The sequence below is a fragment of the Prionailurus viverrinus genome, chromosome A1 (assembly GCF_022837055.1).
Source record: "Prionailurus viverrinus isolate Anna chromosome A1, UM_Priviv_1.0, whole genome shotgun sequence".
Lineage (NCBI taxonomy): Eukaryota > Metazoa > Chordata > Mammalia > Carnivora > Felidae > Prionailurus > Prionailurus viverrinus.
The window spans coordinates 19,665,057-19,688,108 of NC_062561.1; the positions used below are offsets into that span (position 1 = coordinate 19,665,057).

General features: G+C 47.9%; 1 protein-coding gene across 1 annotated transcript in view; it reads left to right on the forward strand.

Moving 5' to 3' along the window:
• Positions 1-23,052, forward strand: part of DHRS12 (dehydrogenase/reductase 12) — a 106,251-nt gene that overhangs the window by 24,303 nt on the left and 58,896 nt on the right. The window contains exon 2 of the mRNA XM_047850467.1: positions 15,342-15,421. Coding sequence (XP_047706423.1) covers positions 15,342-15,421 — 80 coding nt within the window. The remainder of the gene's footprint in view (positions 1-15,341; positions 15,422-23,052) is intronic.

Genomic DNA, 23,052 nt, shown 5'->3' on the forward strand with positions numbered 1-23,052 from the left:
TTACTCACCAGCCTATCTTCTGGAGACTTTCTGTGCACCACCTTTTCTTCTGTGCATTCCTTTGGATCTCTTTGTTCTTGGTGGTTGAGGAAGAGTGGATTTCCCAAAGATGGCCTCAATGAGCTGTCTTATTCCATACACTTTTCTTATACTGTGACCTTTCAAAACACTCTCAAGAGGCAGAGTCTGTACCCTCCCCCTTGAACCTGGGTGGATCTTTGGATTGCTTCAACCAACAGAGCACAGAGGAAGCAATGCTTTGTGACTGGTCAGCAGTAATGTGCTGGGGCCCATGCTACCGGCTCTCCAGTGAGGGTGGATGTCTTTCTCCAGCCCCATGCCCAGTAAAGTCATGCCAATACCCTGGAAACAGCCACAGTGGGATTATCTATGGTGCAGAAGCCAGAAAGGACTAGGATCACACACACACACACACACACACACACACACACACACACACACACCCGTGGTTGTTAAACATTTACCAGCAAACCACTATTTCTGAGGTTAGATCATAAAAAGTGATTCAGCTTCCCCTGGTTCTCCATCTCTCAGTACATGTGCTTTTAAATCCCAGCCGCCACGCTGTGTAGAAGCCCAGGGCACATGCCGAGGCCACATGTAGTGTTCTGGCTGACAGCACCACCTAGCATCACCCCCACTCGGCATGTGAGTGAGAAAGCCCTCCCAGGACTTCAGCCTCAGCCTCCATCTGTCCGGGAGCCCAGTCAGTTCCCAGAACTGAGACATATAATAATAAATGAGCACTGTTTTACACCACTTAGCTCGGAGTGGGGAAACAGCAATAGGTAATCACAACAGTGATGCTCTTCTCTGCTCTTCCTCATGGCATTGTAAGTTAAGAGGAAGGAAAATTTAACATTTTTAAAATGTATCTGTTTTACGTGATAAATCTTCATGCTCAGAGTGAGATTTACTCACTCTCTCATTTATTCAACAGATATGTATTGAGTGCTAACTAAGTATCAAACCCTCTGCTCACTCAGTGGTAAGGGTAGAGGAGCTCCCTGTACACAAATACAGACAAAATGGAAATAACCAAATACAAACACGGTATGAAAGGCTGACCATGCAGAAGTGTGTCCAGGAGCCATTGGGATGGTGAAAAGGAGAAAGGGGCTAACTCTTGCTTGTTGAGAGTTGCACAGGAAGCGCATAGTCAAGGAAGACATCAGAAAGAATGTCTCGGCTAAGTCCCGAAAGCTTGATGGTGTTCCATGTTATTAGTGGGAAGGTTTTCGCAGACACAGAGTAACCCATAAGAAGGAATGAAACATTAAGATCCTGAAGCCCTTGTTTTGCACGACTGGATGTGCCCCATCACTGACAGACAGTTGCTGGAGGCTTATGACCAGGCAGCTTCGTGTTGAGGCATGTTGAGAGATAGAAGCGTGGAAAATAGGTTGAGACCAAGTTATGAAGACCCTTGACTCTATCCTGATAAAAGCTTGTAGCACAATAAGAATTAAAATATTGTTTTAAATCTATTAGAGGTCAACAAATGATGTCATGCTAGATGATAAAACTCTCAGAACTTACTATGTGCCTGTCACCTGGGTCGTTGCATATTGATTTAGCTATGCCGATAGCTTCCGACTGGCATCTGTTCCGATTGGCTGGTGCTGCCGTTCTGATGGGTCAGGGCCCTTGATCAGTATTTAAGTACCGTATTTTGAATGTATCACCCCTGAAAATATTATTAAAATCAAGGACAGGGCAAAGTGGGTAAGCATTCGCCATTTTGTGAGTGATAGCCAATACATCAGACAACGAAATAAAACAGGAGGTGTAAATACTAGAAAGGAAGGGGCAAAGCCATAGTTACTGGCAGATGATTTGACTTTCTCTCTAAACAAAAAAGGAATCAACTTACAATTTTAGAATTGATAACAATCAGAAAAAATAAGCATATGATGCCAGATTTCTCCAAATTTATTTATGACTTTAATGCAGTCTTGAACAGAATTGACAGAGGATTTCTCCCCCTGGGAAACTCAACTAAATCACCTTTAAAAAAGTAATCTGGACAAGTAAATATGTGATAAAGATAAGGAGTCTGACCCAGTGTCTTTGGTCTCAAAATTCTAGGTGACGAGAGAGACCCAGCTGCCGGGGTTGGGGTAGGAGCCAGGGGGAAGGCCGCTGTTTCTGACGGGAGGCCAGGGTCCCACAAAAGGCTAGCTGATGGTAGGGGGAGGAGGGGTAGAGGGAAGAGAAAACCCCTGGTGGGTGGGGTTGAGCATTTTCCCAATCGTGACACATACCCCTGGGGACGTTGAGACCATCCTGGACTCGGCAACCAGGAAGAGGTACATGATGACAAGTTATCACTCCTTCCCCTCAAGGCTCCAACTGGACCTGAGTAAAATGATTGAGGCTGGAAACCTTCCAGGGAGTGAGGAAGCAGTCTGCAGGGACATCTTGTCCTCACACCCTCCCTAGAGCCCCTGGGAGCCCTGAATGTGGAGCTCAAGGACGCCCTAGCATTTTCCTGGAGCACCTTGGACAACTGCCCAGTCCCACAGGGCCCTTTGAACTTTAGGAGTTTGACTGTATTTTTTTTTTCCTTCTTCTTTGTCTCTTAGACCCCAAAGTTTATTTGTTCATTTATTTATTTATAAAATTGTGGCAAAATACACATAACATAAAATTTACCATCTTAACCATTTTAAGTGCAGAGTTCAGTCACGTCAAGTACAACAATGAGACAAACTGTTGTACGGCCATCCCCACCATCCATCTCCAGAACCTTTCTATCCTGCACAACAGAAATGTGCCCACGAAAAATAACTCCCATTTCCCTGTCCCTCCGCACCGCCTTTGGGCTCAGAGCTTGACCACTCTGGGTACCTCATGTAAGTGCAATCCTACGGTGTTTGTCCTCGGTTGACTGTCTTATTTACTGCACTTGGTGAAATGTCCTCAAGGTACATCCCAGTTGTAGTGTGGGTCAGGGGTTGACTGCCTTTTCATTCTCCTTCTGACTCTGAGCCAGTTCAGGACTCAGGCAACCCGCTTCTCTTTTTCTTAAATTATTTTCAGGAACAGGGTGCCTGGGTGGCTCAGTGGATGAAGTGTCCGACTTCGTCTCAGGTCATGATCTCACAATTTGTGAATTCGAGCCCCACATTGGGCTCTGTGCTGACAGCTCAGAGCCTGGAGCCTGCTTCGGATTCTGTGTCTCCCTCTATCTCTCTGCCCCTCTGCTTGCGCTCTGTCTCTCTCTCTCAAAAATAAACAAACATTAAAAAAATTTTTTTAATTATTTTCAGGGAAATTAGAATGCTGAAAAAAGTTAAAGAGAAAATAAAAGTGTATATTGAAAATGCTTTCTGACTTAGGTGGGAGTTGAAGTGAGGGACCTAAAAGTTGCTTCCCCAGATAGGAAGCCATTGGGATTCACAGATGGAAAATTTAGAAACAGTGACTCAGGGGTGCCTGAGTGGCTCAGTTGGTTAAGCGTCTGACTCCTTATTTTTGCTCTGGTTGTGATCTCATGGTCGTGGGATCGAGCCCTGCATCAGGGGCTCAAAATAAAATTAAAAAAAAAAAAGAAAAGAAAAGAAAAAGTGACTCAAATAGAAGACTGACATCAGAATAGAAAGCTCTCCAAGGAAAGCATGAAGAGAACGAGAATGATTACACAGAGCTGATTTGTTTGAGAATGACACACAATGAAAGACAACCTTCTGCACAATCTGGGGAGGAAAATGGGGGTGAACGTTCACAAACAGGGGGGATCAGTGTCGACTGTTTCTCTGATTGCTCCTCATGTGGTACGCAACTTGGTCTTTGGCCAACTTTAATACCTCCCTTCATTTCTATGGCTTCTGTCGAGAATCAGGCATACCCTCATTAAGTCACAGACTCCTTTGTAATTAAACTCAGCGATACACTCATTAACTCATTACTCTTTTGAATTAAAATTTCTTATGGGATACATTGGATTTTATGAAATAACCCTTTTACTCATAGTGTCTGGCTTGGATGGAGTAAGAGCTATTGGTTCAATGAATGACTGAATTCACTTCTACCAGCAGGGCCTCATTATGTAGGCCACCCGAAGGCTTACTGGTGACAATACGCATAATAAAGTTTCCACTCCAAATTTAATTTTTAACTCAACTCTACTAATGTTTCCGCCATGGGGCCTTTATTCATATGGCAATAAGTGTAGTGGGCAAGAGGATTGACTCGGGATCACATCGTCTGAGTTTAAATTCATTACACACACTCAGGAGCTACGTGACCTTGGGTAGTTACTTAATCTCTCTATGCCTCACTCTACTCATCTGTGAAATGGGGATATTAATAACACCTGCCTTGCTTTGGGCAGCATTTCTAACAGTGGTTTTGTACTCATTTCCCACAGTAGCTGCTTCCACTGTCTGTTGCTAATCTCTGAGTTGCCTACCACCGCCCCCCATCCCAAAACTTGTTTGACTTTTCAGCCCTTCCACTTTTGTAACTAATTCCTTGTTTTAAATTCCCTGTTTTCCTAAGTGATAAGACTATTCTTTTTATTCCTATCATTTAGCCTTAAAATCTCATAATCACTTTCCAAAGACTCATGCTTTTTTAAAAACAAGTCTGTTTCTGCGTATAAATATATATTGTCTCTGGGGGCATCTGGGTGGCTCAGTTGGTTAAGTGTCAGACTTGGGCTCAGGTCATGATCTCACGGTCTGTGAGTTTGAGCCCCACGTCGGGCTCTGTGCTGACAGCTCAGAGCCTGGAGCCTGTTTCAGATTCTGTGTCTCCCTCTCTCTGCCCCTCCCCGACTTGTGCTCTATCTCTGTCTCTCAAAAATAAATAAATGTTAAGAAAAAAAAATTTTAAATATATATTGTCTGGTTTGGGAACAAATATTCTGTGACCTTTTGCTGTGTCTACAGCTGCGCCTGGAAAAACTGAGAGGCCACCTGGTCACTGACCCCCAGGAGGACAGCCCCATAACCTGAAATTTAGTCTGTTTTGACTCCTGAGCTGAAACATGTTCAAAAAGGCCTACTGTCCTTCTTCAGCCAGCTCCAGTCTCTGCTGGAGGGTCCTGGGGGTTGTAAGGCTCTGCTCCCCCTGCTCATAACCACCCCACTTCAACTTGCTCAGGGGGAGGGGTGGCCCAGCGTTGCAGAGAAGAATCAGGGCACCCATACACCACCCTTTCCTCTGGCAGGTCCCCGTGTGCTGTGAAGTGGTCAGCTTGGGTTCAGGGCTAGAATCTGGCAGGGCCGGGACTAGACTGAAACTAGGGAGGCACTGGACACAAGGTTTGAAGAGATGTCATTTTCAGGGCCATGCAAGTGCAGACTTGGCCTTAAAAGGGAATGCCTCCTTGTATTTTGTGCAGTCAGAACTCCCACCTTGGTCGCACCCTGTAGATGGGCCTTTTCCACGAAAACAACAACACAAAACGTAGCAAGCCAGGGCTGGAGGGTGCATTTAATGCCATCTGATATGAAATGGCATTTTCATAGAGTCTCAGACTCGTATAAAGTAACAGTTGAGGACTTCTGCTACCTGACGCTTGTAACAGGCGACGCAGCCTCCAGGAGTAGCGGCTTCAGACCGCGGACAATTAGGCGTTTATTATCCTGGACACACTGCCTGCCCCAGATTTCACTCTCCGATCTAGCCTCTGGAATGACACTGAATGTTTCCTCTCTTTTCTTCACGGCAATCCTCAAGCACCGACCGTGCCTCTCGTGTGCTCAGCCCCTCTTCCGGGACCTCCATCCCCTTCACTAAAACATCCCTGTTCGGTGGACCCTTCCTCACATGCCACGAGGCATGTAGGGACAGCGAGAAGTGACAAGAGCCTCTCCAGACAGGTGTGCACCACCAACTAAAGCTACGGCACTGGAATGGAATATTTCCAGCACTAATTATCACCAGCACTGAATTATAACCTCAGTCTGCATTGTAACGATCCCCCGGCCTTGCAAAACCTTCCTGGGATTGGTCTGCTGCCCCCTTCCGGCCGTGCGGAGCACTCCAGGTTGTTAAGGCTGCTGGTGGGGGTGTGCTTTTTACCCACCCGTGAGAGTGGAAAAGGCAGATAAGCCACCCCTCGCCAAGGCAAAGGCCAGAAGTTGCTGTTATGCAGCAGGCAAGAAATCTGAAATGGGAAGCAGAGACAGAAGCGTACGACAGAGAAGGGGACCTGAAAGTGCAGAGAGGCCCCACAGATGCAGACCTGGACCCCTGGGACCCCAGCGTGGCTGAATTCTGCTCAGGTTCTGCATGAGGCTCTTTCCTCAGCTCTAAAGGTGAGTCAGGACAGCCCGTGCAGCCTTTCAAGTTGGAGGAATGCTCCTAGCAGATGGTTTCTCAGAATCACTCAGAGGAAGATGGCAATGTGCTGATTTATGCTTCCTGGAAGGGAATGCCTGCCTTGTGGAGGTGCTTTTCTTAATTGTGTGAAGGGAACGAAAACCTTAATCTTCACTGAATCTAAGGAAAATGGTTTTTCTTGCTGAGAGAATTATCACAAAGGAAAAATGAACTACAGGGCGACAGCAAGTTGTGCTGGACTCTTAGAAATAACTTGCTAACTACAGGGCAATGAGTGCACAGAATCTACTGGGTCTCTGAGCTGGTGGCTTTGACTTGATCATTACAAAAGTGTCGTAGAGCTGAAAGGAAGTACGTTTTCCATTTCATAGGAGCCGAACAATGAAAGGCACATAGGGGGGTGGTGGGATCACTGGGGCACACAGTAGGTATGCAATGACCTCCACTGAATTTATGCATGATGCAATAGTTAGGAGAGGAGGGGCGCCTGGGTGGCTCAGTCGGTTAAGCGTCCGACTTCAGCCGGGTCACGATCTCGCGGTCCTGGAGTTCGAGCCCCGCGTCGGGCTCTGGGCTGATGGCTCGGAGCCTGGAGCCTGCTTCCGATTCTGTGTCTCCCTCTCTCTCTCTGCCCCTCCCCCGTTCATGCTCTGTCTCTCTCTGTCTCAAAAATAAATAAAACGTTAAAAAAAATTTTTAAAAAAATAGTTAGGAGAGGAAACGTAGCATAGACTACAGAGGGAGCTACAGGCAATGAAAGATTTGTGTTCCGAGCAGCTGAAACGTCTGCTGGAAATATTCAACTCTCTGGTTAACGTCTGCTTTGGAGGAACAGGGATGGAGATGGTTAATGTTTAACCGTTAAGGTTACTCAAAACCAAGCAATGAGTTGGGGTGTCTGTCACATCCGATTTAGGAGCAACCAGTCTCGTTTACCAAGTAAACCATTAAAATTACACTCACCAAGTCAAAGACGTGCTCATGCTTCATGCTGGAGCTTTGGGGTGAAAATCAGTAATGCTCAGTACTGACCCAGTGCTCAATGTCAAAAAAACCTAGACACCTATCCATTCAGGCTCACTGTTAAATTAGGACACAAACCAGAGGCTTAAAGTAGCATTTGATACATCTGAACACTAAAACTTTAGGGGATGTTTGATCTAAAAGGGTTTCTCCAACTCAGAGCTACTGACATTTTAGACCAGATCATTCTTTGCTGTGGGGGCCGCCTCGTTCCTTGCAGGATGTTTAGCAGTACCCCTGGTCTCCGTCCACCGGCCGCTAGCCACCACCCCCACCCTTAGTCATGACAATCAAAAACGTCTGCAGATACTGCCAAGGGTCCCTTGGGGAGCAAAGCTGCCTCTGGGTGAGGACCACTGAGATATACCAACTGGACTGAAAACTGAAGAATGTCATTTGGCAATTATTATCAATTAATTTCCTTCTGCCCTTTGTTATCAGTCAACTTCCAGGAGAGAAAGCAACAGGAGCTATTATCACTATTCTCTTTTAAAAAATTTTCTTAATGTTTTATTTCTGAGAGAGAGTCAGACAGAGCACGAGTGGTGGAGGGGCAGAGAGAGAGGGAGACACAGAATTGAAGCAGGCTCCCGGCTCTGAGCTGTCAGCACCAAGCCTGACGCGGGGCTTGAACCCATGAACCATGGGATCATGACCTGAGCCAAAGTCAGATGCTCAACCGACTGAGCTACCTAGGCGCTATTCTTATTGATGCAGAAGCACACGTGAGACAAGCAATCCTCTCACCGTCTTACATAAGGATGAACTTCTAGGTCATTGTTAATTCACACTGGAGAGATAGTACTGCCCAGCTCCCTACCCCAATCTCTTCCTGTTTCAGATTTCTACCAAAAAAGAAAACCTACCAAGCAAGAAGCATTTTCATTTTCTTATTACTTAGAAACTTTTGAAATTAACTAAAATTGTCATTATCACGAAGATTAACATGGTTCTACTCTATTGGGCATCTCCTGTATTTGAGGGATTGTGCTCTTAGAAGAGCTTCTGTTTAGAAGGGCTAGGGAGCATATCACTGAGTTTTGTGAGTTTTGCCATGTTCCCACCTTTAAAAAAATTTTTTAATGTTTATTTATTTATTTTTGAGAGAGAAAGAGAGAGAGAGAGAGAGAGAGAGAGAGAGAGAGAGTATGAGCTGAGGAGGAACAGAGAGGGAGGGAGAGAGGAAATCCCAAGCTCCACGCTGTCAGCACAGAGCCCCATGTGGGGCTTGATCTCACCAACCATAAGATCATGACCCAAAATCAAGAGTCGGATGCTTAACTGACTGAGTCACCCAGGTGCCCCTGACATGTTCCCACCTTAGCAGTAAATAGATCTTTGATTTAAACCTGTAAATTCACACAGCGAGTTCTGTGAATAAAAAAGCAGATTTGCTACTATATTTTCCAATTACAGCTTTTTTGGTGGGCTTGGTACCTCAAAGGTATTTGTTTTTGCTTTGATTTGAAATAAATCCACATCAAATATCATAAAAACTAATTCACAAAAGGAGAAGACGACCAAAAAACAAACAAGTCATGAAACAATGTTTAATATCCCTGGTAAACAAAAATTAAATTAAAATCGTAATTAAATTCCATTTTTGCCTATTAAAATAATAAAAATGCTTTAGTCTTTCTAACTCCGAATGCTGGCTAGGATATGGTGAAACTGGCACTTTGATGTATTGCCAGTGACATCATAAATGGATACAACTCTTTGGGAAATTAATTATATCTTAAAAGCCATAAAATTGTTCACCCTTCTAAATTCGGTAATCCCACATCTAATTATTTATTCTAAGGAAGTATCTAATGTATGGAAAAAGCAATCTTCATGGACATATATGTCTCCTAGGATTAGTCAAAATAATCAGAAATTGTAAGTAAATATCCAATAACCAGGTTATGGTTAGGCATAGGATGATATACATCCTGCTCTGTGGAATGTGGTAGAACTATTAAAATGATGGTTATAAAGACCGCATAATTACAGAAAGAATTCTCATGTCAAAACGTGGAGTGTTAATTTAATGTACCCATGAATGCGGCCATTTAAAATGTGTGTCTTTGTGCATGCATGTGTACACGTACAGGTACATATCTACACACTTGGAAGAAAAGCTCTTAAAATACTAACAGTTGATGGGCTACGTGTTCTGCAGTTGTTTATAGTGACAAATGGTTTTCTTTTCCCTCTAATTGAATTTTCTGTTAGTTTACTTCTGTAATGTTAAAGACAGTATTCCAAAAGAGAAACAGAGTAGACGAGCCTGGGTGCTTCAGTCGGTTGAGCGTCCAGCTTTGGCTCAGGTCGTGATCTCGCTGTTTGTGAGTTCGAGTCCCGCGTCGGCCTCTGTGCTGTTAGCTCAGAGCCTGGAGCCTGCTTCATATTCTGTGTCTCCTCTCCCTGCCCCTCCCCTGCTTGTGCTCTGTCTTTCTCTCTAAAAAATAAATAAACTTAAAAAGAAAAAAGAGAGAGAGAGAAACAGTATCTCCTCACCTCCATCACATCATCACATCCTATCTCCCTTTTTTGTTTCTCTCTGCTCTAGTGACTTGTTTCTGCTTGTCTATGCCCCCTCAGGCTACTTTTTATCTCTGGAATTGGGGGGAAACAATTTAACTGATTTCCTTTCAAAAAAATGCTTCTTCAATGTTTTAAATCATAAACATAAAACAGGCTCAGGGGTAGAAAGGTGAGGCAGGATTAGGGTATAAAGTACAAACGAAAATACTTTGCATTCATGCCTCCAGCCCTTTCTTCGGACCCTACCCCATGGCCCGAGTTCTGGTTCATCTCTCCAGACGCAGTGGTTCTTAATGCGGGGTGTGTCTGTTTCTGAGCTTTTCCTGTGCATTTGTAGAGATGGTTTTCACACCCATGAAATCGTATTATACGCATCACCCTGCCCACTCAGGTTGTGACAGATTGTGCCAAAAACCCCTCCAAAGAAGTGGTACCAACAACGTATCCTTAGCTCTGTTTTTCTGTCTCCTCACTAAAATCTTAAACTGTTCGATCTTTGCCAAGCTGATAAGGGAAAGATGATAGCACACAGTTGTTTTAATTAACATGTCATTCCTTATCAGTGCAGTTGAACACAATTTATGAAGGCTGTTGGCCAGCATTTGGGACTCTGCATGGGAATTCTGTCATCGCTTTCTGGCTGAGCGCCAGAGCTCAGCTGCAAGGTCACAGCCACCTGTCTCTTGGGGGACATTCTTGAAGGCGTGACGGAATTAGTAGCACATCATTCTCTTTTAGTTCTCATCCATCTCACCGGCTTATGAAAATAAAGGGCTTGAGGAAACAAGAATTGCCCCACCTACAAAATGATCTCAAAACCTGTACCTTGTGTCGGTGTGTTCTTTCGGATCCCGCTTTATGGGGTCTGATCTTGTTACCAATAAGGATATCTTTGGTTTTTATTTTTTTTTTTAATTTTTTTTTCCAAGTTTATTTATTTTTGGGACAGAGAGAGACAGAGCATGAACGGGGGAGGGGCAGAGAGAGAGGGAGACACGGAATCGGAAACAGGCTCCAGGCTCTGAGCCATCAGCCCAGAGCCCGACACGGGGCTCGAACTCACGGACCGCGAGATCGTGACCTGGCTGAAGTCGGACGCTTAACCGACTGCGCCACCCAGGCGCCCCATGGATATCTTTGGTTTTTAAATGGACGTTTCTACCACTCTTTGCAGTTAGAGACTACAAAGATCAGCCGCTCTGGGATATTTGAATCTAAAAAGTTCTCTGTGCCCCCCTACCCTGTTTCTTGTAGTGGACACTGTTCAAGTTTCACGGGGAAACTAATGTGCATGTCTCCTACCCCATTTAGTGGTCCCAAGGTACAAACGTTTGTACTGTTCTGATGTGACACAGACAAGCTCAGATGGTTTCCACAAAGCTGTTGTGGATTTAAAAACTGGAATATCTTGGGGGCACCTGGGTGGCTCAGTTGGTTAGGCGTCCAACTTCGGCTCAGGTCATGATCTCACGGTTTGTGAGTTCGAGCCTGTGCGGTCAGCACAGAGCCTGCTTCGGATCCTCTGTCTTCCTCTCTGTCTGTCCCTCCCCCTGCCCTCAAAAATAAGTAAACGTTAAAAGAAATTTTTTTTAAACATGGGATATCTTGGGTTGTAGGTATGATAGGAACAATTCAACTCCACACACAAGTCTGAACACTATGTATGATGGAAGAGGAAAATGTTATGGCCCCTGGCTAGATGTGAAGTCCACACCAACCCCTGAGAAGAAAATTCCACCAGCCTCTAAATGTTACTTACGTACCGATCCACAGTGCCCAGGGCCTGTTAGTGAAGTCCACAAGTTCTAGAACCCCAAAGGCCGAGAGGGCGGGGAGACAGGACATCTGGAGCTGAGACAGGAAGAGAGCCACGTAGGGACCGGGAACACAGTCTCTAATGCTGCCAGAGATAGAGGGACTGGGGTTTCTCTCCCCTCAGACCGGCCAGCACATACAGATGACGGGACTTGCCCAGAGCGAGGGCTTTGTGTCATACATGAGACACAACTGTTCTTTACCTCAGAAGGGGGAGGGAAGGAGCTGTCCCTCCCTATGAGGAGCCCTGCTGAGCCAGAGCCCCCTCCTGCCCTTTTCAACACCTGGGCTTGTCCTCAGGTACAGGATGGTTGTTGTCTAGACGGGGTGTTAAGTGGCCTCGCTTGTGTGGCACCCCCGTGGTCATCGACCTCCATAAGTGTGGACACCAACAATACATCTGTCATTCATTCAGCAACCAGCTGTTTATGACTGAGGGCCTGCTTTCTGTTTAACCAAAGGACATGCACCTGGAAAATCCCATCAGGCCAGAGGAGTGGCCTCATTTCACGCCTCTCCGTGGGAGGCCGAGTAAACGATGTGGAAGGAGGCTGTTGCTTATTCACGGCTGCAGTTTTCCAGATTCTCTGTGTGTGGGGATGCCAAGGGGATGGATTCTGCAAGGATAGTGTGGAAAAAGTGGAGCCTCGTGAAGAGACACTTGAACAGCTGTTTGTGGAGTTGCTCACCAAGCTCTTTCATCACCTCACTGTAATGGGGACTTCCAAAGTCGGCTCTGGTCGAGGGAGACCAGGCATCTTGAGTTTGGCAGATCTTTAGACACCTGAACCTAGCTCTGTGACCTTGGGCTCGGTTCTTCTGACCCCCAGTTTCCTCATCTGTGAAATGGGGATAGTACTCCTTGCCTGGCGAGATAAGATTGTGCATCCACAGGACCGATGGAAAAAGCGCACCGACCTCGCAGCCCTTGACTCACGCTGGGGAGCCTTTCTTTCTAGGTGCCCGCGCCTTTCCTCCTGCTCTGTGGTGAGGAGGGGGAGAGACCGTGAGCTTGGAGGTCACCGAGACCAGACTTCGGACAGTCACGGAGGTCTCATTTCAGATGCCAGCTCTCCCGCTCACTGGCTGAGTGACTTTGAACGTACAAACGGTGTGAATCTCGGTTCTTCCTGTAACATGGGGCATGCCTGCCTCCTGGGGGGCCGGCGGATGAAATGAGGTAGCAAGTGGGGGACCGGGGCAGCGCATCAGTGCTGTGCCTCTGGTTTGAGACCCCCCGTCCCCTGTCACGTTGACTCCTACTTGCCACAAAGGGGATTGTGCGGATACCAGGCCGGGTTTTGAGTGTGACACGTCCCCGAAGCAAAGTGATGGGGAATAAAAGCCCCGTATCTCATCGTAATCCCCGGAGCTGGAAGCGCTGGCTCAATCACCCAGCCCGGAGAGTTAGCAGAGGATCAGCGGGGGAGAGACGCTGCCAGAGAAAACGCTGCCTGCCCGGGTGGCCTCCTGCCAGCAGGCTCCCGCCGAGCGATGGCAGTGGAGTAAATCACAGTGAACAACAGCTTCAGGCGGCCCTGCTTCTTAGCCATCATTTCCACCTCTGTCCCCGCGCTGCAAATACCCACCTGTCACTGCCAGCTTCCCCTGCGTGAAGGTCTTTCCTCCCAGGAGGGCCGCGCGGAATACTGCCAAGATGCCCTGCTCCCCCAGGCCTGCGAACCGCGGCGTGACTAGCACTGATGAGGTTTGATTTTGTTTGATTTACTTGTTTCCTGAACATTAATTTTCTCTTTGTGTGAGTAGAGCTGACACACAATGTTCCATTAGTTGCAGGTGTACTGCATCGTGATTCAACAAGTCGATACGTTGCACCGGGGGCTCTCACTACAGGTGTAGCGACCATCTGTCACCATCTGACACTGTTACAATAACACTGGCTGTGTTCCCTGAGCAGTGCCTTTGATCCCGGTGACTTACTCATTCCGTGACTGGAAGTCTGCGTCTCCCGCTCCCCTGCACCCACCTTGCCCGTCCCAGAGCATGCCTGCAAATGGAGCTGTGCCCGTTCAGTACAGGTTCCTGGAGACACTTTTTGTTAGCACCCTGTCTTTTGTATCCCGCCTGGGTCAGCCAGCCCTCCCATAGACCAAAGTCTGCCGAGCAACAAAAACTTCTCCCAAGTAGAAAATTGTACAACTGCCCATAACCAGGCTTCAGGCGAAAGGAACAGAAATCTGCCCCCACCCCCCAACCGCTCCCCTTAATGTCTTTACAGGGTGACATCATTCTCCTGGGCAGGGGAACTTGCTGTCTTACTTGATTGGTTGGAGTTTTATTGGGTATTATAAAATTAATGGCTATACTGAGGTGCCTGGCTGGCTCAGTCAGTAGAGCATGTGACTCTTGACCTCAGGGCTGTAGGTTCTGGCTCCATGTTGAGTGCAGCGATTACTGAAAAATAAAATCTTTGGGGCGCCTGGGGGGCTCATCTGGTTAAGTATCTGACTTTGGCTCAGGTCACTGCGTCACGGTTCGTGAGTTTGAGCCCTGCGTCAGGCTCGGTCCTGGCAGTGCAGAACCTGCGTGGGATTCTTTCTCTTCCCCTCTCTGCCCCTCCCCTGCTCTCTCTTGTACTCTCTCTCTTTCTCTCGATAAACAAACAAACAAACAAATAAATAAATAAAAATAAAATCTTAAAAAAACACATACATAAACACATTTTTAAAAATTTTTTAATGTTTATTTATTTTTGAGAGAGAGAGACAGAGTGCGAGTGGGGGAGGGGCCAGAGAGAAAGGGAGACAGAATCTGAAGCAGACTCCAGGCTCTGACCAGTCAGCACAGAGCCCCATGTGGGGCTTGAACTCACAAACTGTGAGATCATGACCTGAGCTGAAGTCAGACGCTTAACTGACTGAGCCACCCAGGTGCCCCAACACATTTTTAAAAAATAAGTAAAATTAACACATACTTCTTCCAAGGAAAGGGAGATCTTTCTCATCAGGTCAACCAACTTGCTCAGACCATGGCAAGCCCCCAGTGAGGCTGGGATGGGATACAGGCTTCTTGGGTCTCAGTCCCAAGAACTATGGTCAAGTCTGTGGTTACCCTTTGTCCTTGGGCCCTCAGGGAGTAGTGTTACAATGCAGAGCAGTGATGTGTGTGTGAAGCGGGAAGGACTCCAGCTCTGTCGGTATACCTGGGTCCTGTGTAGATGCTGCCAGTTGTCAGCTCTGGATTTACGGTCAGTCTTAGCTTCTCTGGGTCCCCGAGACACCTTCTGTAAACTAGAGTTAACGCTACTTCCCAGACAGGATCGTTGTGGGGATTAAATATGAGAATTTGTCTCTAAAGAGCTAACACAACACCAGACATATAATGGCTCCTCGGAGAGTGATAGCTATTACCATCTCACCCTCCCGACCCTGTATCTTCCCAGCTGGGCATCAGTGGGCAAGCCTCTTACCCTCTCTGAGCTTGATTCCCTCATTCCTGAAATGAGAGGCGCTTTCCCTACCCGCCAGATAACGGCTAACAAGGCCACACCTGCCATGAGACCAGCACGGAAGCGGGCACCCCAAATCCCAGGCTGACTGAGGCCACCGTGCAGGCACAGACAGTGTGCGTGGTGGTGGCTAATCGGTGCTGAGTAAACCCTGCTGTAGCCTTTCTAAAAAATCACGTTTGATCCCCAGATCTCTGTCAGCAGAGAGAACAATGCCAGGAGGTCTGGAGAAGGAGTGTCATCGATGCATTTAGAAAATCGCCAGCAACGGTGAGTCACAGCCCTGAGAAATGTCCTAGTTTTGAAGGATTTGGGGCTCTGGGATCCCATGACTTGTTGGTCATGTGATAGAGCCTGTGAACAAGTGACCCAGGTGGCTGGTCTGTGCTTGGCTCAGTGTCCTGCCCTTGGCTAGTACCTTCTAGTTCTACTCCTTATATATTAACCTTTAGTTTTCTATAGTACGCAGAATGTGTTTTCAATATAAATATGTGTTCAAAAAAATGTTTGCGTGAATGGGGTCACTGATAACAACCAACGTATAATGGCATTGGAGCTGGGAGACATGGCAGGGAGGTGTGGAACAATTGCCTTTGCATTTGGGGTAGCTTTTCCTTGTACCCACCACACCGTCTCTCCTTACCAAATTAGACTCCCCCCCCCCCCCTGCTGGAGCCCCCTGTGTCCCAAGGGGCTGGACCATGTTACAGAAGGCCCAGGCTGTATCATGACATTTGGAATATCCTGAATGCAAGTCCCAAGCTTTGAGTTTCCTTGGGATGAAAGCATTCACCTCATGGTGAGATATGTTGTTTAAGCCTTTCCACAAGGTTCCCTTTATTCACAGTCTGTAAAATCTTAGAGCAATTCTATCCGGAGGCAGCAGTCAGTAGGCAGAGCAGACTAAGGTGGAGGGGACAACGACGGGTGCTTGGCTACAGTGCTATTGACATGTGGATAGCCAGGTACTATCTCCAGCTCCCCACACCCCTTTCCTCGCGGGCTGTCTGGTTCACTGCTGCATCCCCACACCTCCAGCAGGGCCTGGCACATAGTAGGAACACAGCAGCTGTCCACGGGATGACTAGACGGGTGAATGAATGAACCACCTTCTCCTCTAGCTGATGTATCTGGTCCCACCTCATCCTCCTCAAGCACAACCTGACATTTTACTCCCCGGGATGGCTCTGGGGGCCACGGCCCCTTCCCCCACTGGAGCACACCCACCATGGTGCTGGAGCCTCTGCCCAGAGGCTCTGATGCTCTGGCAGGAATGAAAACACACAGGCAGGTTCGCTGGCCTCCGGAAGAGGCAACGCCTTTGGTCATAGAACAATAGTTCTATGTTCTCCCGAAGTTCACTCCCACCCCACCTCTCCACACACATCCCTACCCATTCTTGCAGTGAGAGCCCTGACAGCGAGGCCAAGTTGTCAAGAGAGGAGGTGTCACTCTCAGGGCTTCCCAGAAAAGGGTGTTTCCACGTTGTACCGCAAGTCCCCTGGTCTGGGCCATCAGCTCTTCAAGTGCCCTTGAAGGGTGCTAGAAAGCCTTTGGTTGGCCCTCCTCCACCTGTGGTCTCCTCGATCCTTGAGCTTTCACTTTTTGTTCTGTGAACAACGCTGTCTTCATCCCAGACTGTGGCAGGACCTCCTGTGTGCTCCCCCATCCCCTGCCTGGTCCCCTCTGCACACGCTCCACACACGGCCAGGGAGGTCTCTCCCTGCTTGGTGACTCCCCATTCCCGCAGGACTTCAGATCACCCAAAAGACGCTTTGTAAGCTGAGCCCTCCTCACCTTTTGTGTCATCTCTTGCTTTCTGACTTGTTACCCTGGAAAATGCAGCCAGACAAAAAACATCTCAGCTTCCCTGGAAACTAGGCTCCCTTTGTTCCCTGGGGCTCCCAAAAGTGCACCTCTCCACCCAGATCTCTCCTATGTCCCACCTGCCCTCTTAGGTAAAGATTGGATCGGACAAGGGGTGCGTGGGTGGCTCAGTCAGTTAAGCAACTGACTTTAGCTCAGGTCATAATCTCATGGTTCGTGAGTTCAAGCCCCACATTGGGCTATAGAGCCTGCTTGGGATTCCCTCTGCCCCTTCCTCATTTGCTCGCTCGCTCTCTCTCTGAAAATAAATAAACATAAAACAAAAAGATTGGATTGGGCAAGAATCTCCATTGGAAGAGGAAATTTTGGTGACCTGTAGGATGCTCGCAATGTTTTAGCATCCTTCCATAGACTCTTTATTGGGTAGAAGGGAGAGAAAAAATAGTAATTATGCAGCGGGAAAATTGGGAAACACTTTGAGGTTCAAGATTAACGTCACCAATGCAGCGATCTGGCCAAGAATGGACAACCTCAATCTAAACACAAAGGGACATCTGACAAAACCAAAGTGAGGAATGTTCTATTTAAAATTTTTTTTTAATGTTTATTTATTTTTGAGAGAGAGAGAGAGAGAGAGAGAGAGCACGAGCAGGGGAGGAGCAGAGAGAGAGGGAGACACAGAATCCAAAGCAGGCTTCAGGCTCTGAGCTGTCAGCACAGAGCCCGATGCAGGACTCAAACCCATGAACCATGAGCTCATGACCTGAACTAAAGTCAGATGCTTAACCAACTGAGCCATGCAGGCGCCCCTACCTCCCATCTTATATATTCTTTTCCATCAAGTTCACTCTGCTCCCGTACATTTGCTTCCCTGTGCCCTGACACTGGCCTGGAGGATGAATTTAATATCTGGGAAGCAATGAAATCTTGATGAATGCATGTGCGGTATGTGTGGCCGGCCTCTAGCCATCACAGGATAACTCAATTAAATGCAATGAGTGTAGTGAACCCAGGTCATTTGCACTTGTCAGGGCATCCTGGGAAGTGCTTTTAGCTCCACACAGAGATAGCAGCTGAAAAGGGGCCAACAAAGCACAGACTCAGGAGGGACACCGGGAGAGATGGCTTCCAGCCTGCAACTGGACCCAAAGAACTGTGACCCTGGGTGTATGCATCCCCTCAGCGAGGTGGAGGGAGGCTCACAATACTCAGTGTGCTGAATGTCGAGTGGCAATTTTATTCGACAGTTCTGGCTATGAGAAATAGCACGTTATGTTGTGTTGTGTTATTTTCAATGTACTTTTTAAAACTTAGAAACTTCTCTCCTTCTGGATGAAATTAATCTGACATCAGTTTCCTACTTGCCACACTAGCAAGAAAATCAATCTTGAGCATTCCAGTCACACAGGAATTCAGTTTGTAGGAGTTGAGGGGGATCCCTCTTTTGGGGGGTTGGAGCAGAGAATGCTTCCCCTCTCTGGACAAGGCCATTATTAGCCTATTCAGCCCCCTTGTGCAACTTTTAAAAGGGGCTCTCCCGGTAGAGGTAGCTTTAAGGACACACAGCTTAGGAGCAGAAAATGCTTGTCTTGGAAGAAAGGGCACTTCCAGACAAGGGGGGTTTCCGCTTTCCTGCACCCAGACCCCTTGTTTCCTGCACAAACCAGGAACCCCTGTTTCCCCCTGTTCCCAGCAGCACGCTGTCTTTGCATGGAGTCAGCACTGGCGTCAGGCTTGGGCCATTGGGATCTTTACAAGGCTGGGGGTCTGGTGCCCCCTTCTAGGTGCTCCCTGTAATTCTCTCTGGAAGCTTCCAGGAAGAGGGCCACCAACCACAGGTTCCATCAAAAACTCCATTTCTCATGGGCTTAGGAGGGCTGCCCTCCCCCTCTCCCCCCAGTGCTCTCCCCATCGGGGCTCCATCCTTTTCCTTTGGGACAGCCCCATGGAACTGCTGTCCCACACATTGGAAACACCAAGTTGCCACCCTTGCTGGAGAAAGAGATTCTGACATCTGTCGGCCCAGTCCTTCTTACTAATTCACCCCGTTACATGAACACCTGGAAGCCTTGAACCTTGGGGAAGTCAAGAATGTGGGCAACGGGGGTGGTTTCAGAAAGTCCTGGGGCTCTGGGCTCACAGATTCTGACACGGTCACCTGGCACGTTAAAGGCAGTGAATTCTGAACCAAACACATGTTCTTTCCCAAAAGCTCCCCGTCTTTCTGTCCTCGCATCTCTGTCAATGCCACCACCATCCTTGTCGCCCAAGCACAGCACTGGAGTCATTTCCTGTTCCTTTCTTTCCTTCATGCCCACACCTCACTGGTACTCAAGGTCCTGTCCCATCTGCACCTTTGGTTGCTCACCAGGCTAGACCACAGCTCAGCCTCTCGCCTGCTCTCTCTGCCCCATTGCCATAGCCCCATCCTTTTTCCAGTGGTTTGACTTTGTGTCACCCCAGCTCCAAATCCTACAAACAACTCCCTTTATCTTCCTAATAAAATCCAAATACCCCCTATTCTCAACATCTCCTTCCAACCTCATCTCTCATTCGTCTTGCTACGAACCACCTGCATTCAGCTAAACTCGCCGAGCTGCCACTCCCCAAAACCACCGTGAGCGTCTTGTACTTGAATCTTTTGTTTTCTCCAGGGTCTTCCCTTTGACTTGAAAAGCCATCTGTCCACAGCTCAGCCTTTCAAAACCCTATCCAGCCATTAACACCAGGGCCATATTGCCTTCTCCTGGAAGCGTTCCTCGATTTCCTGGGGATTCTCTTCCTCTGGGCTGCTTGCTGCTCCGTGCACCACTCTTGGCCTCTGTCACACACACATTTGTTTCACTCCTCGGGTACGCCTCTCATCCCCCTTGTGAGGCTGTGAGATCTGTGCTGGTGTGGCTCATCGTGGCCATTTTGAATATTGGTAATGAAGTCCATCCCCGTTCAAAGCAGGCAGTGGAAGCAAATGCCACCTCCTGCAAGCGGCTAGGGGCCATTACCTCTGGGGGTGAGTGGGTAGCTGCAAAACAGGCCAGGTGAGAGGATGCAGCACGTGCTTACACAGCAGGGGAAGAGGGACAGATGGGAAAGACTAGGCAGAGACAGGATGCTGACTGTACCAGAAGTGGCATAGGGGACGGGGTTTGGTGCCTTTACGGATCTAGGGAAGTTGGGAGGGCAGTTGGGAGAAAAGAGGTCATCCTCCTGCACCCTTTGTCACTTGCCTGCTGGGCATTGGGTAGTCAGTGGGACCCCTGAAAGGTGGCGTTGCAGAGAAAAACTACCTGGTTTTAGTCTCAATTCCTGTGTTGAACTATTCCGCTTGAAGCAAGAGAGCGGGGGATACACTTGCTACTCACGGGAAACAGGCTCTGGAGATCCTTGAGAACAACGAAGCTGAGCGCGCCCACTTTTCCCATCAAGATTACCCCTTTTAAAAATGCTTTGAATGCTTCTGGCTGCCTACTTTGACCCACAGCCGGGCACTCCCTCGTCTCTAACCAGCAATGGTGGGAGCAGCGGGGTTAAACCCACTTCAAGGTGTGAGCAAGAACTCTGAGCTGGCTAACTGGGACACTGCCCTCCTCTTCATAGTCCTCACTAAGTCAGGAGGCAGTTTATTTGTGCTTGGCATAAAGAATGGTTTGGCTCCAACCTTCTGATTCTGACGTCCTCCCACATTGCTGTAACTCTGGATGACTTTCTCCTTTGGGACTCTCAGTTGATTGAGCTCTGTCACTGAGCTCTTTGCAATGGACTTGATAGAGACTCATTTGATCAGAACCCAGGATGCAGCGGGCTGAGCCACACTGCAACCAGTGCTTAGTAAGCTCAAATGCATCGCAGTATTTATCAGTGGCAGTCACTGCTGTCACACTGCCATCCTGGCCCAAGCAAGGTCACCAGGGAGCTCAGCCTCTGTTTCAGCTCAGCCCTGATGACCCACGACTGTGGAACCAGCCCCCCCAGGGGGAGATCAGGGGAGAGGTGCGGGTTTCTGATCCCTGACTGTGGCGTGGCTGGTCCAAGTGGTAAAGAAGCCCCCGTGCTGTTCACTGCTAATTACTCATCCCGGTGAAACCCCGCAGCCCCGCACCTCACACTGCCCTGAGCAACCGGGCTGTAAGGAAGGCCTGGCAGAAATATCGCCAGCCTAGCTCACGTGAAAGATGGCATGTGGACGGCCTACTTCACCATCTCTGGGGGCCGCTGGTTTCAAACACAGATTCCCAGGTCCTGCCGGTGGGGATTGTGATTTTGTAGCCGGAGTTCTCAGAGAACCTGAGAATGATGTCTCTGAGGCTGAGTGGGTTTGAGCCTCAGACCCAGACAGTGGTGGTACAGACGGGGCTGGGGCACGGCCTGACTCCAGGGAGCTCTAGGTTTAAGACTGTCCCTGCTCAGCTCATCAGAGTCCGTGGGAACCATAGGGCCTCCCTCACAGCTGTTTTTCCAGTTCCCCATTTGATCTCTAGGTGGGGTCTGAAATCAAAGGGAAGTCACACATCCTTAATAATGATAATAGTGATGATAATGATAATGGCTAACACCCATGTTTATCATGCAGCAGACCTTGTGTTTCGTGCCTTACATGGGTTATGACACAATCATTTTAGCAGATCTGTTAGCAAAGTCCTATAATTATTATCGTGTTTTAAATGAGATCATTGAACCCTCAGGGTTCAGGGGCCCTGCAGTTCACACAACCTGCTGTGGGCCTGGAGTGAGATGTGGTCCCCAGTGGTCTGGCTCACCATGCTCTCCTCTGAGCTGTCGTTAGGGATGCTCTGGCCCGAGCCTTCTCTCCCTGACTCGCTTGGAGGTAGGAAGCTTGTGCGGCAGGGGCCTCCTCTGGGGCTGCCCCACGTCTCTGTGTCACTGAACACAACACCTGGATTATACACATGGCCGGGTGATGCCATCTGTCACAAGCCTGCAGCACAGTGAAGGGTTTTCTGGGATGTCAATCACTTTATCATCCTGCTAACAAGCTCAAGGCCAGAAATAGAGATGGGATGCTTCAGCTTCTTGCTTTCCTACCACTTCCCAGCAAGTAGTTTATTCCTTGACCTCCACCTTATACCAGGAATTAAAACAGATGTGGCTAGATTTCCTGAAACTCTCTCTTTAACTGGGCACACTGTCAGCAATGCTGTGTCCCCTGTAGTCAACAGAGCCAGCTACGTGATTTGCAAGGCCCGGTTGCAAAATGAAAATGCCGAGCACCTTGTTCAAAAGGCAGGGAAAAAACTCTGTTTAGGGTACTGTACATAAAGCTTTATCCTTTCTTCAGCAACCTCTTTTGATTTGTCATTGTATTTTTTATTTCCTATTTAATGTTGTTTTAAGTAAACAAAAATAAAATACACTTCATTAACAATTTTAAATGATTAGCATAAATGTTACCATTCACCTTAATATTGTTTAATGACAGCTATAAATGCAAAGGGCATCTGACTCACATGTAGAATCACCAAAATCACACATTCGTGTTACCTAGGTCTTAGGTACTTTGTTTTTGCCAGAAAACAGCAGAAACACTACGCGAAACTACCGTGATTATTTTCATTTCGCTTCTTGATCATGGGTGCTTTTTACCAAAACTCTCTGTGATGAGTGAGGTAGAACTGAATGGCAAAGGAACTAGGAATGGCCCTGACTGTCCCTTTCCTTGTGTGTCATCATGTTGGCGGGAAACGGCTGGCCACCGAGGGAGGCCACCTGGGGAAGAAAGGAAGTGACAGGATTCCTTGGCCATTTGTGTTTCTTAGAACACCACGGCCTCTGACTGCCTTTGAGGCAAGTCCTGGTTCAAATGGGAAATGTGGCCCTCAGGGTGGTCAGTGCCCCTGCTTCCTTGTAATATGCTTACCTTGTATTCATTTGGAGTCTTGCTGACACCTCGTGGACCCAGCAAAATTCAAGAACGCGGCAGCAAGAGTGGCAGACGCACGTGGCACGTATCTTCTCACACGCAGGCTCGACTGTCCCATTAGACTACGCTTGCAAAATACAAGTTCAAAGATAAATTCATTAAGAAATTCAAGACAGCAGCAGGAGAGCGTTAAGCC